The sequence below is a fragment of the Gasterosteus aculeatus genome, chromosome 1, assembly GCF_964276395.1.
Source record: "Gasterosteus aculeatus chromosome 1, fGasAcu3.hap1.1, whole genome shotgun sequence".
Taxonomy (NCBI): Eukaryota; Metazoa; Chordata; class Actinopteri; order Perciformes; family Gasterosteidae; genus Gasterosteus; species Gasterosteus aculeatus.
The window spans coordinates 1,922,227-1,941,116 of record NC_135688.1 but is presented as its reverse complement, the minus strand read 5'-3'; the positions used below and the strand labels follow the sequence as shown (position 1 = coordinate 1,941,116).

The following is an 18,890-nucleotide window of genomic DNA, read 5'->3' as shown; positions in this document are numbered from 1 at the left end:
AATCCATTTTACGGTAACATAGTGTGAAAACCATTTACGGTATTACACCATCAAATAACGGTAAATTCCTGGCGTCCTTGCTGCCTGTAAAATACCGTTAATTTACGGTGACATTTTTTAAAGTGTACACACCCTCAATTTAATCTAGTTATCAAGATTTCAAAGTCACCCTCCCGTCATCAATCTCCTGGACCAGGCGTTTATCTCATAAGCCTCAAACTTATACGAGTAATTCCACCAATCCAACGATTTTCCGTTGTTCCCCGTCCAATGAAGAGCAACACGCGAGCTACATCAGAGCGGAGAGACGGCGCCGGGAGCTCGACGGAGCGGATGAGTGCCGCCCAACGAACAGAAGGAAAGCCTTCAGATTAAGAGAGGAGGGCGACGTCTGGTCTTTCTTGTAACTTAAGCCTGTGTGTGAGTGTATATCAAACACAGCAGACAAACGCACTTAACTTTGCTGCTGTTTTATAACTTAACTACTGTGGTACAGTTCATATTTCTCTGGGGAGAGATTTGAATAAAAAGTTAGATTTTCCAAACTTTTCAGTAGGTCATGAGCCCTTGGCAGCGTGCAGTCAATTCCTTTGTTATTATTTTTTATTAATAAAGTCCCATCCGGCGATGTTTCACATGGAACCGGAGATTCATTTTCATCGCGGCTCATTTACAGCCTCGGGTATTTATCTCCACTTCCCACGAGGAGAAGCGAAGCATTCTGTTCAAGCAGAAACCTGAGAAGTAATAAAAATAATGTAAAACACCTGCTTTAGTGCAGGTCCGACAAATTTAACGACATTAAAGAATCTGATAAGGTGGCTTTTAGGAAAAAGAAGCAAAGAGATGAGAGAAGTACTGGAAAAGGTGAGAGAAAGTCCGACTCACCCACGACGGCGTAGGTGCCCGGCACGATGGGGTAGATGGTGCCATTTGTGTTGATGCCATCTGGGAACCAGGCTGCCATGCCCTCTCCGACCAGGCGACCGAAGGCCGCCCCTGGTGAGCACACAAATCCACAACGGGAACCATGAGGCTGTGCGTCGATGGAGACAGAAACAGGACGACGTGAAGGGAAACGAGCGGCGTTCTTACCGAGGACAAACACCGGCATGAAGGCGCCGCAGGGCACCGGCATGGTGATGGCCAGAGCGGACATCCAGAACTGCAGGAGGAACGAAGACAAAGACAAAGACACGGCGTGAAGATCAACAGGCCGGCCAGGTAGCCGAGGGGGGGCACCAGCGTTCGAGGCGATGGAAGCTCATGGCGAGTATCAAATGGCCGACATTGACCACACCATCCTGAGTAAATAAATACTTTAGGAAAAAAGTGACATTTTATTACATACACGCTACATTTTGCTCCGTGCTCATAGACGCCTACGAGAAAATGATCTCAATCTCTAGTTTGCAGTCTTCTACAATACAGCACGATGTTCATTCAGTAAGGTACGGTTCATGTAGTAGGGGACGCTTTAGGGCGGGGCTACACGCTGATTGACAGGTCTCTACATCCCTCCCACACAGTCTGAATATGGTCATCTTCATCCTTCGGCTCATAAACTAGTGGGTGATGAAGACAACTACGTCCCTTCTCACCATAAAACCCACTTATTGTCTCATCATACTCGAATCCTGCAGTTAATAACCCCCCCCCCCCGTTAACCTCCCCCCTCCCTCCCCTCGTCTATAGTTAGCTGTAATTAAGGCCGGCTGCCATGGTGAAGTAATGGATCTCCGTCTGTAACCTTGCACCGCCGCCGTTTTCACGCACACACGCACACAGGAAGGTGTTCACGCACACTCACATCCTGACGCTGACTCATCAACGCTTTAACTTTATTACAGAGGCTCACAATGAAATATGAAATAACACACTGCACGACCGTTTAATGCCGTGACACCAGCTGAAGGGTTAAAGGGCAGTAGATCGTAGCAGCGGGTGGCCGTGAAAATGTTTTAATCCGAGCTCTGAATGCAGTGCTCACTGAGAGAACACACACACACACACACACACACACACACACCAGTGTGACAGGAAGTTGGCTCAGGTGTCCTTACAGGACAGTAGACTTAATCACGGCAACCGCACCCATGTGATCGCATGGAGGAGTTGCTGATGGGTCCCCCTTCAGGGGGCTCCGGGTTACCAAGGAGACTAATGGCCACCGAGGACACCGCCACCTCCGGCTGGAGGTCCAGAGTGTCGCGCCGTGCTCAGTGTGGGACGGACACGCAAAGAGACGAGTTGAATGCGCGAGTCCTCGTGAACGCTGGAGGAGGAAACGTCTCTCAGGCGAACGTCGGCCTTTCATCGAACCGATAACCAACGGAAACGGCGCGGCTGGATTAATTGCATATTTATCATATAATTGATCAATACTGCACTCATTACCCGGGGTGAGATTCTTGCGTGATATTTCCTCCTTAATACCGTCGACACCTGTTAAACAAACGCGGTTTACAACAACAGGCGCAGGATCCCCGGGACCGTCCTCGCTATTCATTGCTTTTCAAATGCAATTATTTATTATTATTATTCATTTTTAAATTGAATTTTCAATGATGAACAAATGATTTTACAGATTTTTAGGATCTGCAGCGAGGAGGCTAAGCTAACGTTAGCGCCATGAACGGGCTGAGATTAGAAACAAGTTTCCAAATGAGAGTTCTGTCCCAATTCTGCACAGGTGGTTTGATGCTGAAGGCGTGTGTGTGGTAAACAGTGGTGAGGAAGAGGAGGAGAGAGGAAGGATTCTCGGGGTCAAGGGTAAAGCCGCAGTTACGACGCAGAACATTGATATCCAGGACATTTACACTGCATTTAAGTCACGGATCATCAGCGGGTCACATTCAGGAGGACTGTCTATTGCCTCGGGGAGTATCTGGGCCCCTCGGGGGCCCTCGGGGGCCCTTCTTCTAACCCCGCTCCAATTACAATTCCACCAGCTGTCACTCCGATGGCACAAACACACACACACACAATATATAATATATATATATATATATATATATATATATATATATATATATATATATATATATATATATATATATATATATATATGCTCCACGTTGCCAAATACGTTTGCAGGTTTGATAATAATAATTTAGCATGTTATGTGCACGGCACGTTATTACCTTCAACGTTGAGTGTTACATTTAAAACCAGATAAAAATATATTTGTAGGTCGAACGCTCGCTCACACAGTGTACAATATAACCCACTGCCGTCTGTTCTGCACCCACTCACACTTGTGCAGAGCTCTTTGTGTGCTTCACACCACACGCACACTACACAACCAGCCCTTGATGCAGTGAGCGCGACATCGACAACCTCCGTTTCTTTTGTATAAAAGCACATTTATGTTAATAAATAAAATCACTGTTATATAAAAGGAATAAAGGCCACACACACACACACACACACACACCTTCGCTCACCCCTCCTTCTCCTCGCCCACTCCTACCTTCATGACGATGAAGAGGACCAGGGTGACGAAGACGTTGACCTGCGGGTGCAACCAGGCGTTGGAGTGTCCGATGTAGTCGTAGTCCTCGGGGATGCCCTGCTTGCCCCACGTCCGGTTGTCCAGCAGAGTGACCAGAGACTGCTCCGCGGTAAACTGGAGGGGAGGGGGGCACATATATTGGTTATAAACTCCGTACTTTTATTCCTTTCTTCTCGCATAGATTCAATGGTGAACTTTTTCATGTATTTTTAACATCTGTCAGCTGAATCCGTCAGTGACGATCGATCAAAACCCACAAAGGACGTTGACAGAACGTCACATGACTCATGGCCTGCTGTCAATCAAAGGTCCTCCACAAGTCCTGCATGCTCAGTGAAGAACATGTCCTCCCCTCTGGGCTGGAAGCTTCTATACAACTTCTCTGTTGCCCGTTGACGTGCATTCACTGCAACAAGTGGCGTACGGGTATGGAAATAAAAATGCTTCAGGAAGAAGAGAAGGTCCTGAAAGATGTCGCTTGAGATGAAAGATAGCAGAGGGGAGGGGGGGGGGGGGCAGCTGTCACCCGTTGTCACGGCGATGTCGGCCAAGGGCTCCAAGAGCCAGACGCAGAGATTTAAGACGCGTAATTGAGTGTTTTAAGAGGAGAGGGCAGAAGCCTGACTCACCCACTCATCACCAACGCTGTGTGTGTGTGTGTGTGTGTGTGTGAAGCTGCACAGAATGTGCCTTTCTTTTACATTCGGATAATTTGACTGATGAAGGGGGTGAAATTGGAAACACATCAGATAAATCCAGATGTGAGATATTTGCATTCTCTGCAGACCTTTCGGGTTCTTCCACGTGGCAGCGGAGCGCGTTTTAAGGGAACGAGGCGGCGTGCAGAACCTACCTTGCCTGCCATGAACTGTCCGAAGCCAGGTGGGAACGTTAGTGTGGAAATCAGCAGCGTGACGAGCACCGGGTACAGCAGACGCCTGAGGGAGAGGAAGTCAACGGTATCCAACAATTTTAGTAAGTTGTTGTAAGGAAGTAATAAAGTACCTCAAAGCAAAATTATACTTAAAGTAGATGTACTATTCACCCAGTTTAACCCTGGAAGAATCCAGAAATGAAAAACGGTCTTAATGAATTGAACTAAAACTACGAAAAATCTGTTTCCGGACCTCCACAACGCTGGAGATTCAGCTGCAGAGACACCGACTGCCAATATTCTATTTTAGGTTGCTGGGAAAACATCCATGTTTGCCCGCGTTTCTCAACAAACATTTCTCAACTACATTTTTACATGATGACATTTGAATGCATCCCAATAGAGTAATAGTTTACTTTCGGCCCAACACTCCGCTTCACTAAGCTTTACTAAGCAACGCCTGAACACACCATAATGCAAGTCAATGCAAACTTGGATATAGCGGATTGGCTGTCGACAGATGGAAGATAATTACAATACAACTTTTATCTGATAAAGACAGCGTATATATTGCCAAAATCGTACTATTTAGGCAATGAAAGTTTTTGGAGGCATGTAGATGTTGAACAGAAGAGGCCCCAGAATGTTTCCCTGGGGAACGCCGCATGACATTTCAGATGCTCCCATGCGTGACCAACTACACTCAAGTATCCGTGGTCCTTTGAGTGGGATTCAAACCGGTTTAGTGCCACATAGTCAAACTAGAAACATTCAAGGTAACAAAGCGGTGAGTCTTTTACGTACTGATGGAGATGTTTTCTCCCATAAGTACAGTAATCAACCGTACAGCTGGCTGGACCTACTTTTTCATGAGGAATCTGTTGATGACCTTCTGGTTCCTGATGAACTTGACAATCAGCCGGTTCAGGTAGACAAACAAAGCCCCTATGAAGCCACTGGCAATGCTGCAGAGGTAGAGAACACACACACAATGTCAATAATAATAAAGGAGTCCAGGCTTAAACAAACCACGGCCCAGAGAGTAAAAGGAGAAAGTCTATGAAACGTGTGGGAAGGACAGGAAGCGAGGGAGGAAAGACATGAAAGGAGAACAAACAAAGAAGGGGAGGAAGAGCTGTCGGTGGGAGTCCTCTTCATCTCCAGGAGGAAAGAACAGACTCAGACAACCTAATGCGGAGAAATTTATCTTCCTGCATTATTAATTCCCTCGAATACCTTTGAATAAATTATGGACACGACGCTGGAATTCTTCGAAAGATGAATCCTCGTTTGAGTTTCTAGACCAGAACGAGGGTCGAGATTCTGGTTCTCGAGGGACGTGGGGGGGGGGGGCAGGTGAAGGTGTGACTTACATGACTTACTTAAAGCAAACCACAAGCACAGAGCGTATGATCACATTTAAATACAATATAATGACAGTAATGAATATAATTAACGGTGATGGCATCGCTTGCTTTGTTGAATACTCAAATTATGAGCAGATGAGGCTTCATAAACATCTTTAAAATGATGATACATTCGCGCTTCGCAGGTGTAAACAGTAGAAGAAAGCGCGTCCTCTGCAGCAGGAAGCACAGAGCAAACTGGCCCAGTTTGCTGAGACACTGACCGACTTTCCTCGCTTGACAGCTATTTGCAGAAGAAGATGGAATCCACACACACAGTCACCGATGCAGCACACACACACACCCCTTTGCTCCTAAAAATCAGTTAAAAGTTAGATGCCACGGGAGGATGTGCACAGGACATGCGCTCCACGCCAAGCTCATATTCCACGTGCACTTTTCCGTGAAATCAAAAGGAAGCTCACCCGAGGACGGCGAAGGCGGGAAGCTCCTGGAGGTCAGAGGGGAAGTCGAGCCGGAAGTGTGTTTTATAAAGAGCCGTGAGGGTCTCTGGGGAAGGACGACAAAGGGTGAGGAAGGAGAACATGCTGCAGTCATCTCAGCATCTCACTGTAAGACCCAGAGACCCCCGAGGAGGAGAGGTGGACGTGTGTCGTCGTCATGACGACACTCTTTTGGTTCGCAGCCCGACGCTTTGAAGCGCAGAGTTCGCCGTTGTGTGCAGGCCGCCATCTTGGCTTTTTGCAACCAGTGACCAGGACAGAACAGAACATGTATCTGGACTGAGGAGGGGGGGGACCTGTCAATCAGCGCGTTCTCCCGCCCCTTTATAATCCGTTTGACTGTAACATTCTCTGAGTTATTTCTTCTTTAAAGACGTTTGAGTCACGGCCGTGGGAGTAACCCGAGTCTTAGCGGCGTCACCGACCTTCTATAGTGTGGAATGTAAAAGGTTCTTTAAATCTATAAAACAGTTTTGGGCCGTACCTTCGTCCCCGTTCCACACGGCCAGCATTCTGTAGATGAAGGCACTGATGGTAGCAGCAAAGAAACCTCTCCAGTAGTTCCTCACCGCAAAAAACGTGGCCGTCACTTCAATACTGAACAACACTCCTGCAACACACACGGAGCGAACGCCACACGTTAGACCGCCACACACTAAACACCATGAAGAACACACACAACATGGGTCCACTGCACTAATAACACACGTAGTGGTGTGAAATACGCAGATATTTGAAAAACAAATTTACAAACGGTGGATTTAAAAACGTCAAATAATTATCGTGGCAATGAAACTGAATTTTGACGCTCGCTGTAAGCGTCACACGAGCTTCGCTCACCTCCGATGGGGGAGGCGAAGCAGCAGCTCACGCCCACGGCGCTGGCCGCCGCCAGCATCTCGATGCTCCTCGACTCGTTCTGAGGACGGAAGAGTTCACACGAGTTACATTTCATCGCTTCACCCCGTTGGGCTCCTTTAATTACCTCACACGTGGTGGATCACACAACGCAGCAGGTTACATTGATATATCCGAGTGTGTTATATTCATACTGTATTCCTCACACGGTGAATGTGATACATGTGAACATATTTACAGTATTCAGAGTATTGTGTAGGTAACCTGTTGCTGTTACACAATTAATAAAGTGCACATGTGTAACTGTTAAAAAAAAAAAAAAAAGAAATATCATAAAAGAACTATAATGACAAACTCGTTACCGTTCAGAAATAAAGCACAACCACAAAGCTGATGGAGCAAAAACGAGGATAAAATACAAAAAAAGAAAAGTGGTGGATGAAGAGGTTTCATGCAGAAGCCCCCCCCCACTTCTCTACCTTTATTCCTATGAGACTTATTTCAAGCAGCATGCCAGTAAAAACAAGAGTGTGTGTGTGTGTGTGTGTGTGAGAGCAGGATAAGCCACAGAGTGTACAGAGTTTTGAGCTACTGAGTTGGATTCATTAAAAAATCTAATATATATTTAAAAAAAAAAAAAGCTGTGATAAATATCAGCAGCAAAGTAAGAAGCAAATAATCAACATTTTTGTTCTATTTCAATACTTTACATTGATTGTCTTCCTGTCAAAGTTTGTACGACTTCACATCCAAACGAATCATTTTAAATTCTAGAGGAGAAGGTAAAACGTGTCCAGACACATGAACACCATAACATTACATTACATTACATGTCATTTAGCGGACGCTTTTATCCAAAGCGACATTCAACCATAGGGTACAAACTCAGGAGAACAAGAAACAAGAAAGTGCAATTTCCTCAAATAAGCCAATTTCCACCACACTAAACATGATGCAGCATGACATCATCAACATCGACCGCCGGGCATGCTGGGAACTAAGCGCTTGGGTTACCTTGATACCAGCGAGACTGGGCTCCTTCAGGAAGCGAGGGAGTGAGAGACCAAGTTAAGTGCTTTTACTTTACTGACGAGGTTACATCAGCGTTCAAACAGCAGAGAGACACACAAGCCGCATCACAATGCATCACAATGCATCCCAATGCATCACACAATGCATCACAATGCATCACAATGCATCCCAATGCATCACACAATGCATCACAATGCATCACAATGCATCACAATGCATCACACAATGCATCACAATGCATCACAATGCATCACAATGCACCACAATGCACCACAATGCACCACAATGCAGCACAATGCAGCACAATGCACCACAATGTACCACAATGCATAACAATGCATCACAATGCAGCACAATGCAGCACAATGCATCACAATGCATCACAATGCAGCACAATGCAGCACAATGCATCACAATGCATCACAATGCAGCACAATGCATCACAATGCATCACAATGCAGCACTGTGGAGCTGACGACAATGATTACAGGAGATCATTAAGAGGGGGACGATGGGGGGGCAGGACGCGTTGTAAGTGTAGTGGACATCTAGACGGGAGAGACATGTCTTTTGGAGACACACGTGGGCGCTGCCTCATACGCCTTAACATACTTGTTTTTAGGTGTTTAAACAGTATGTTGTATGTATGTGTTTTAATGCTGCCTAAGAGCTAAACATTAGATTCTATTAAACCTTTGGTCTATTACTTCATTCTTAATGTGTGTGTGTGTGTGTGTGTAAGACATCACATTGCTGTGTTTTTTAAAATATTTTCCTCCCTAAAGATATTAAGTGCAGAGAATGTTCACACTGACTAAAGAATCTATAAGATGAGGTTGAACCGGATGTTGACTTGACAAGAGATGAATTAATTATAATAATAATGAATTAACGGACGTAAAGAAGAAGAAACCTCGAGCCTCGTGTGAGGCGGTGACGCTCGATTCTTGATCTCTCTGCTCTGAAATGAAGACGAACAGAGTGAAGAAGTGCAGACGCGTCGGTCTGAACTCGCCCGCCGTTCACTTCACACGCGTCATAATTCATTCTCTCTGTTCTTCTTTCTCCTGCTGTCATCATCTTCTCCCCCTCTTTGCACCTCGCTCCTCTTCATCCTGACCCAGGAAGTGACGCACAACAACTCTGTTGACTTGCGTCCCAAAAGAGGTTTAGAAGCCAGTTTGCAACAATCAGTGTTTTCCAATGAAGGGAAAGAAGGACCCAAACCAGGACTTTAAAATGCGCCACGTCCTTATTAATGACAGGTGTCCTTAATTTAAATGGGCTCTTTGAGCTTAAAGCTGTGAGAGCTTCGTGAGTCTAAAACTAATAGAAAGAAGAAGAAGAAGACTCACCTCCTCAATCCCTCCGAACAGAGACATGAACTTGCTGATCATAGCGGCGCACAGACTGGCGATGTGCACGAACGGACTCTGATGGGACGAGAGAGGGAACAAGTTTATTTTACTACGTGTGCACATGACTACGTGTGCACGTGACCCACCGACCTCAGAGGCCGCAGTAAGCATTAACATTCTGGAGTACACACACACACACACACACACACGCGAGCTTTGCTTGATTTCAGTTGTCCATCGAAGCCGATGACGACGTCCACTTCTGCCTTTCAGCGGTGAGTTCTCTGCCGACTGTATCGTCCTATCCTGGACCCACGGGTCTTGTTGCAGGTGTTACATGTGTGTATCATAGTGGTGCTACTGGCAACCTGGGTTATTTTTATTTTTTGCCTTCTTCTTGGCACGTCTGACGCCCGGCGTAACGGTCAGAATCCCTCCAAGTCCCCGGGCCTGATTTTGCACTTTTTTAGCGCCGCTTTGAGTTGGTCTTTGTAGAGCTTCTTCTGCCCTCCGGCAGAGCGTTGGCCTTGGGCGAGTTGCCCACTCAGCACCTGTGTGAAGCAGGCGATTGAGGGGCATCCTTACAACGTGCCCCAGCCATCGTAGTTGGTGATGGGTGATGGTGGCCTCCATGCTCTCCTGAGGATCTCAGTATGGTCACGCCAGGTGATTCCCAGCATGCGCTGGAGACAGTGGATGTGCTCCACTGACAGACTACCTCTGTTTTGGTGATGTTGATGGTCGGCCCCATCCTGCTGTAGCCCTTTACAGCTGCATCCGGGACAGCCTGGAGGTCTTGTGGAGTGTGAACCACAAGAGCGCAGACGTCTGCATACTGCAGCACAAGGATCCTCACTCTGTGCAGCTTGGTTGTTGATTGCAACCTCCTGATGTTGAAGAGGTTGCCATCTAGCCCATAAACTACTGTCACCCCGCTGTTGTCCTCAAATGCCTTAAGGAGAAGCTGGGTGACGCATAGGAGGAAGATGTTAAAGAGCACTGGCGCTAGTAAACACCCCTGCTTGACCCCCTGAGCACACAGGGAAGGAGGCAAACTCTTGTTCTTTAATTGTCACCCTCGCACTCATACCATCATGAAACTGTCGGAGGAGGTTCACAATCTTAGTAGGGCATCCTAACCGGACTGTGATTCTGGGAGCAATGACTCTGTGATGTTGTTGAGAAGCCTCTGCAGCAACACCTTGGCCAGGACCTTACCAGCAGTGGCGAGGAGTGATATACCCCCGTGGTTGCCACAAATGGTCTGCTAACCTTTGGTCTTGTAGATGGTGACAATTTTGGCATCTCTCCATTGCTGTGGGATGTTTTCATCTGCCCATACTTTAAGGATGTGTTGACGTAGCGCTCTTGTACTCAGGCTGCAGGAATATTATCGATGCCAGGAGACGGCTAACAGAACCTCCAGGAAGGTCGGGGGTTGGTTGAGGTTGAGGCATTTGCTCCAGGATGGGGTGATCTGTTTCAGAGTCCTGATTAAGCAGGTTGTCAAAATGTTCAGCCCACCTCTCCAGTGCACTGCTGATCTTTGAGCCCATCTGCAGTTTTCAGGGGAGTGATGCAGTGATTTGTTGGGCCGTGGATAGAAATTATATGCACAACTTTTACAATGCAGTCAAATCTATCAGCGAAAGACTGGATTTCCTGTGCCTTCTCTATCCACCATTTGTTTTGCGTGGTCCGTCTTGCTCTCTGTCATTGCTGTCTGGCAATGGCAGGAAACGGAAAACATTTAGGAGTCATTTCAGTTCAACAAACATCTCTTGGTATATGAGTCATAGCTTGATCGACTATCGAGTTGTCAGCTGGTGTGTGTGTGCGTGTGTGTTACCTCTTTGCCCAGCGGCATTCTGCTGCCCAGAGTGAAAGTGAGGCTGACGACCTTGGCCACGAAGGTTTTGAAGGTCAGGTATTCCTTCAGCACGACTCCTCTCAGGATGGTCTTCATCTCTGGAATCCCTGATCCTGCAGAGGAGGTAAGTTCACTGCTTTAGCTTTAGCTGTAGCTTAGCTTAGCTTAGCTAGCCTGGTTCTACACAATCTATCAACTACTAAAAAAAAGAAAGAAACTGGATCATTTATTGTGTTGTGTCCTTTGTGGGATTTTGCAGATGTTGCATATTTTGCAGATGTTGCACGGGTCCAACTATCCCTGCGAGATGAACCTCGTCTGGTGGTAACAAAAGAAATTGACAAGCTAATTTTGACCATGGAGTGTTTTTTTCGTAATGAACTAGTGGATTAATTCAAAATCAGGCTGCAGCAGACCTTCTTCAGGCCTTCATGTGGCTTCTTCTGTGTTGTGTCTTTTTGTTTCTTCTCCCGGTTCTTAAATCAGTTTTTCCTAATTGTGCTTTTAAGGTTTTATTTGCATTGATGTTTTATCTGAAGCACTTTTGCTGAAGCGTGTTTCATAAATAATTCTTTAAGGCGGTGACGGGTGTCAGGATGAAAAAAAGACTGCAGGACTGTGGCTGTGTGTGTGTGTGTGTGTGTGTGTGTTGTCGTACCAACAGCATGGGGGGCGAGGATCTGTGTGAAGCCGGCAGAGAAGATGATGAGGACCACGGGGTACGTGACCCAGACCAGATACTGCAGGAACACGTTGCGGTCCGGACCGCCGTACATCCACATCTGTGCTGTGGACACACACACACACACACACACACACACATTAATGTACAATCAGGGGAGCCGTCGAATAAACAGTTTGAAGACACAATGTGTGTGTGTGTGTGTGTCTCAGGACAGGCGGTTCCTCATGTTCTGTATCCAATTAAAATAACTGGAAGTGACAGGACTCGGTTGGATCCTCCTTGAGAGCACAAAACGCACAGAACACACACACAGAACCTGAGGAATCCATTTAAATGAGAGCTCAATGTTAACTTGAGAAGAAGAATACAATACTAACCCTAACCCCCTCAAAAAATCCAACATGGCGGAGAGACGTTCACTCAAGAATCCAACAGGGTCCGCCATGTTGTTGACTCAAGGGGCGTGGTTAACCGCCGCCAGTTTCTATGTATTGTTACAAATTTGTATGTTGAAGATTTTTGTATACATTTTTACGAACAGGTTTTGGAGATCACGTTGGTCATTCAGAGGAAATTCTCCAACTTTCTCCCTGTATCTTATCTCATCAATACCTCCTCCTCCTCCTCTGAAGTCACCTGCCTTTGCCGCCTCCTCATGCTCCAAACCATCGGTCCCCCCCCCCCTCACCTTGTAGACAGAGGCCCACGCAGAAGTCCATCCCCCAGCTGAGCAGGGCCATGAGGATTCCCAGCAGGATGAGGAAGACCCAGTCCTCCCCGACCCACGAGATCAGGAACTTCCGACAGCGCGCCGTGCCGACTGCAGGGAGACGACGACGCACAAAAACACCACATCACAGGGAAGTCGAATGAAGCCATTAGTCGTTGTTATTTAAGATCCTGGGCTCATGTTACGCGTCGTATTGTTGCCTGCAGACGAACTGAAGACACATCTGAGATTTTCTCCAGTAAACACGCATTTCTTTATTAACTGATTCCTAAAGGACACATTGAAGGACGTGTCGAACAATAAAGAAACTGTTTGCTGCTGAAGCCCAAACAAGGTCAGACGTACCTCGAGGTATGTGGCGAAATTCCCTTCTATATTTTAGGGTGCGGGGCCCTTTAGCTAAGACACACACACACACACACACACACACACGTCTCTAGCATACAGAACAAATGCTCATTATTATTATTTGGTGAGGTAAAAAAAAAAAAAAAAATGATGTAACATTAAAGTGGAGGCGAGACTGACAGACAGGCGGTGGGAGGGACTGCTATGAAAACACTTATGTGCACACCTTCCCCCCCAATCAACTCCTCCAGGAGCTGTGTAACACACACACACACACACACACACACACACACACACACACACACACACACACACACACGCCTTTGTTTGCTATTGCTCCACAGACCGTTACGTCTGAGAGAATAAGCTTTGTGCATGTGTATATTTAGATTGTAATCTACTGTGTGTGTGTGTGTGTGTGTGTGTGTGTGTGTGTGTCTCATCCCACCTACAGGCCGTCTGTGTTCTTGGACACCTTCTGTCACCCAGACACTCAATGTAACTGAGTGTGTGTGTGTGTGTGTGTCTGCGTGCGTTCTTGTCTTTTTGGTGAGGTATTTAGTTGTCTCTTATTAGCCTTTTCTGCCCCACGCACGCACACACACACACACACACACACACACACACACACACACACACACACACACACACACACACACACACACACACACACACACACACACACACACACACACACACACACACACACACACACACACACACAGGTTGCTGTATTTATCCTACATGACACGCAATAAGCAGCTTGCTGGTTCCCAATCACTCTCTTTCTGACTCACCCACTGCACCGCTCCCCCCTTCCATCCCTCCCCCCCTGATCCAATCACCCCTCCCTCCGACTCCCCTCTTCTTCTTCTTCTTCTTCTGCTTTTTGCTAATCACATTCAACCCCTGACTTTGCCTCTCATCTCCTCCCTCACAGGCCTAATCCGCTGCCCTCCTTTCCTCCCCCCCATCTCGCTCTTCTCCCCCCCCCTCACCTCGATGTGAGGGGTAACGACCACGTACCTGCCGGGACTCACTTAGGTTGCCGTGGATACACAGAGCAGGAGGTTCCCCGGCTTGGCGTCAAGAAGCCGGAGGCGAGATGGTAAAGGACGGACTGACTGACAGCTGCCCCCTCCTCCCCCATCACTCCCTCACCCCCAAGTGATCCCTCTGACTTGGATAGTGTAAAAAAACAACACAAAATGTGCGCTGCTCGTCTCTCCGGAGACCAACTGTTCCTCCTCCTCATGGAGAAGCACGACTTTAACATCGCAGCGAAAAAAAACACAAAATGTGACGGGGAGCAGCGAACGCCCCGAAGCTGCTCGAGGGTTCGGCTCCGCAGCGAAACACACGACTCAGGACCACCGGGCACAGAACTGCATGCTGGGTATTTATTTATCGACTGCTAACTGCTATTGTGCTGAGAAAGCCAAATGTTCTGTACACGCGGCTCCTGATACCTGCTGAACAGCCTGGAAATACAACCCCCCCCCCCCGCAGTGACCTGGGGTCTCCAATGAGAAGAGACATTCTGACTATTTGTACACATCAAACTGACCCGAACATCCATCCATCACACGCTGGGTCTATTATGAGGAGATCAACATGCAGGAGAAACACACACACACACACACACACACGATTCTGACACCGCTTCCACATAAAGCCCAATTATTCAAACACCACCTCATCTGTTATGCAGGGTGACATGTGAGAGTGTAAAACGTAAAAGAGCTTTTTTAAAACCTTTTAGTGTGTGTGTGTGTATGTGTGTGTGTGTGTGTGTGTGTGTGTGTGTGTGTGTGTGTGTGTGTTGGAGGGGGTTCGTTGGGTAGTTACTGTATGTACAGTAAAGACGTCAGCAGTGTCCTGTTTCAATAAAAGGTCCTTTATATATAAAATCGGGCCTATATAAAAGGGCCTTTATATTACAATATTAATATTATAAACCTTTGTTTGTATACATTTATTCTAATAAATGCTTCGAAAAAGTCGCTCCACCACGACTGGAGCGGCTCCACGTTTGGGATATGCTAATGAGACGTAAAAGGTGGGGATGCTTATGCAAATGAGATGTTCAGACACGGGGCGTGTTGCACTCGATCACCGCGCTCGTCTAATGGCGGCAGTACGATGTGTGCTTAATGAGGCGACACACACACACACACACACTCCAGAGGGGTGATGTAAAAGCAGCTCCCAGACAGCGTGACGCGTCCGTTTAATGTTCCTTGAGGGGCTGATGAAAAAAATTCAAATAAAAACTCGTCTAAGCAGATGAAGGCGGAGAGATTTTTTGGACCATAATATTAATATACAATATTCTGACCGTATTCGGCCCCATCGGGGGGGTTTAATACCCACGTATGACTAAATGACTGCAGAGGCCGGTTGATGTGCATCTCAAGCGCAAATGGACCCGGCCTCCGGTTCCGCCAGCAGGAGACGCCACCCACACACACACACACACACACACACACACACACACACACACACAGACGAAGCCTTAGCTTAATTCTCAGCAGTCAGCGAGCTAACGTGCTAACTGTGACGTGTGGTTCTTCACTTTTTATACATTTTTAAATGAATAATAATTCATACTTTTTTTTATTCTTTATTGGCTTGACCTTATGCAAATATACAACTAATATGAGTCAATATCCACCAGGCTAACTGGAGTATTTAAAAGTTTAATGAAATGTTAAAACGGACTAGCAGGACGACAAAATGCTTTTCACCACGTCCATCATGTGAGAAGAAATTAATGTCAAAAAGATAAAGTGCTGCACGCCGACACGCCGAGGCAAAAAAAAAAGCCTCGGAGCGAGGACCCCAAATGATAATCGAAAAAATGAGAAACAGAAATTAGCTCTGGATCATTTTTTTTCATCCAATCCTCCAGGATTCACTCCCCTTTTCCTTTCTCCTTGATGGATGCGGTCCACGGCGAGGTGAAGTGCGTCCGAACGTCTAATCCGATCACCACGTCTCATTTCCTCCGTCCGAGGCTGTGAGTGAGGAACTTGAAATGTTTGGAGCCACAGGTGGGCGACATTGGAGGAGCGGGAGAGATGTGGCCGTGACCTCAGCGGGCGCCGCGTCGCTCCCAGCGTTAGTTTAGGAACTTCTGCTGATGTCGCCGCCATGGAGTTCGTTTCATTGAGGATCCTCAAAAAAAAGAGCCATCGCATAACGTTTTTTGGCTCCGTGTCAAAGAGTTTAGTGATTAATATTCATCCCGCCGGTTTACCCAGCAGGCCGACGCTGTTTGTTCTTGTTGTTGTTTTACAGTCAAATAAAGTTAATTCAGAAATGTTCCTCTGATCCTCGATAAACGTCTGTGACAACGTGTCAGAAAGGATTAGAGGGCCGGCAGAACACGGACGCACGCCGCCTAATTGGTTAGTGTCACCACTTAACAAGCGTGTGTGTTGGTGTGAGTTTGTGTGCGTGTGTGTGTGTGTGTTGCACCTCTCCGCCTCATTTTAAATCGAGCTTTTCAAATCACGTGTACAGACGGGGGGTTGTGGGGGGCGAAATGGAAAAAGAAAGAAAAGAGAAGAAAAAGAAGACGAGAGCATGTGGGCAACTGTTGACGGTCACCGTGGCAACATGTGGCGCCACGCTAAGCTAAGGTCGTGCTGACATCACACCTGTTGAAGCGAAACGCTGTGTGTGTGTGTGTGTGTGTGTGTGTGTGTGTGTGTGTGTGTCCTGGAATCAATTAAATGACATAGGGTCGTGGTTGAACTGAGGGAGGGAAACTGCCAGCTATATTTCATCACCTTATGGACACACACACACACACACGTCATTATTGAACCCTTACAGCTGAATTTTTTGCATCTTTACGCACAATAAGAATAGAACGAAATTAGTTCCGTGGCGACGCGAGGAGATTATATCAGTTAACTTCACCCTACCGAAAAATGTAATTGAAACTGTAAATGGTTAAAAAGAAAAGAGAAAAGATGGATTATGAGGGAATATATCAAATTGTGTCAAATTGTGCACCGTGAACAGGCAGGCTGACGGAGGCCGAGAAGATTCTCCCTGACGGCCTGCAGATCACACACCTGACATCACACACACGTAGGGAGGACCGCAAGGACCACACGCCACCATTGTCCCGCTGTGAAGCTCACAAGAAGCTTGACTCTAAATGAACATCACGCTGTGTTGAAGAAGACTTCAAACTAGAGACTGAGACCATAAACTCATGTTTACAATGTTTACTGAGGGAATAAATCAAGAGAGAAGTAGAGTCATTTCCTCATAGACGTCTATGGGAGCAGAGGAGTCGCCCCCTGCTGGTCACTACAGAGAAGTAGAGTCATTTCCTCATAGACGTCTATGGGAGCAGAGGAGTCGCCCCCTGCTGGTCACTACAGAGAAGTAGAGTCATTTCCTCATAGACGTCTATGGGAGCAGAGGAGTCGCCCCCTGCTGGTCACTACAGAGAAGTAGAGTCATTTCCTCATAGACGTCTATGGGAGCAGAGGAGTCGCCCCCTGCTGGTCACTACAGAGAAGTAGAGTCATTTCCTCATAGACGTCTATGGGAGCAGAGGAGTCGCCCCCTGCTGGTCACTACACAGAACGCAGCTTTAAATCAGACGCGTAAGGTTGCCGCCTGCTCATCATATAAATGAGTATTTCATTATGTAAGAGAAATAACACCTTTGCAATTTACTAACTGTAGTTAAGTGACGCCACAGTAATAAATAACTGGTCACTACAGAGAACGCAGCTCAAAGGAACTTCCTCTATGGCTTTTCAGAGCTGGAGGTTAACTGCTCTTAGCCAAAACATTTCCGTACGAAGAGGTGTCTTCTGACTACATTCATCCATCCAACGACTCTTTTCTGATATCTCTACATCTGTTCCTGAAATTCATGAATGGAATTTCCTGAATGTTCCTGAAAACCTCAAACCACTCATTTTCATTTTTCTTTTTGTCAAGGTTCTACTGTGCGACATTTCCCATTTTGAAAGAGGATTCATTTCAATGCAGCTACATGGTTGTTATCTCATTTTTCTACATCATTTGGATCAGAAAGTTACATCCAATGATGTAGAAAAGCTTCAGTCAAAAGGTTTTAGTTTGACAGGATACACTCCTAACTTACTTTCATGTCTTTTTAGGACAAACTCACCGCACACAAGACGTGACAACATCTTTTACCCGCGGTTACCTCGGAAACATAATAAACTAATTGAAAAAGTGGTTTGAAACCAGTGGTTGAGCTTTAAACCGACCTGAGCATTCATCCGATTCCTCCAGAGTCAAGTGGTCAGTTAATGGTCGGCTATGCTAAGCTACGCTAGCAGGACCAGCTGACTTTACTTCAGCTCTATTGTCATTATTATTCATATTACAAATCTAGTCGTATGCATAAATATCTATTTCTGTATCAACGTGGTGTAGGAGTGACAGCGAGATCCTCCTTGTGGCAGTGGCAAGTGGGTGGCAACTTTGTGGCAGGCAGCGGCAATCGCCAGTAAATCAGTCGGCGTCACGACGGCACGCTGGGTGGGAGGAGCCAATTTTTCCCAGAAACAACTGTTATTTGTACGACAGGTCAGCTGCTGTAAATATTTAATTTTATTTAATTTTATTTGAGACACGTGAGCCCCCGTCTTCTTATTACAGAGGCTAATTTTAGGTTTGGACCGGCGGGTTCCGTGTAGGGGGTGGGGCTCTCAAGTTTGATGCCACCCACTTGCCACTGCCACAAGGAGG

The 18,890-nt window shown here is 46.6% G+C and overlaps 1 protein-coding gene across 1 annotated transcript in view; it reads right to left on the bottom strand.

Moving 5' to 3' along the window:
- The window catches only part of LOC120819085 (chloride channel protein 2), a 35,917-nt gene that overhangs the window by 12,822 nt on the left and 4,205 nt on the right, over nt 1-18,890 (bottom strand). Inside the window, exons 3-14 of the mRNA XM_078106929.1 lie at nt 12,750-12,881; nt 12,035-12,163; nt 11,356-11,489; nt 9,504-9,581; nt 7,099-7,177; nt 6,743-6,868; nt 6,220-6,304; nt 5,252-5,353; nt 4,368-4,452; nt 3,473-3,628; nt 1,096-1,165; nt 889-999 (exon numbers count right to left, since the gene is read on the bottom strand). Coding sequence (XP_077963055.1) covers nt 889-999; nt 1,096-1,165; nt 3,473-3,628; nt 4,368-4,452; nt 5,252-5,353; nt 6,220-6,304; nt 6,743-6,868; nt 7,099-7,177; nt 9,504-9,581; nt 11,356-11,489; nt 12,035-12,163; nt 12,750-12,881 — 1,287 coding nt within the window. The remainder of the gene's footprint in view (nt 1-888; nt 1,000-1,095; nt 1,166-3,472; nt 3,629-4,367; nt 4,453-5,251; nt 5,354-6,219; nt 6,305-6,742; nt 6,869-7,098; nt 7,178-9,503; nt 9,582-11,355; nt 11,490-12,034; nt 12,164-12,749; nt 12,882-18,890) is intronic.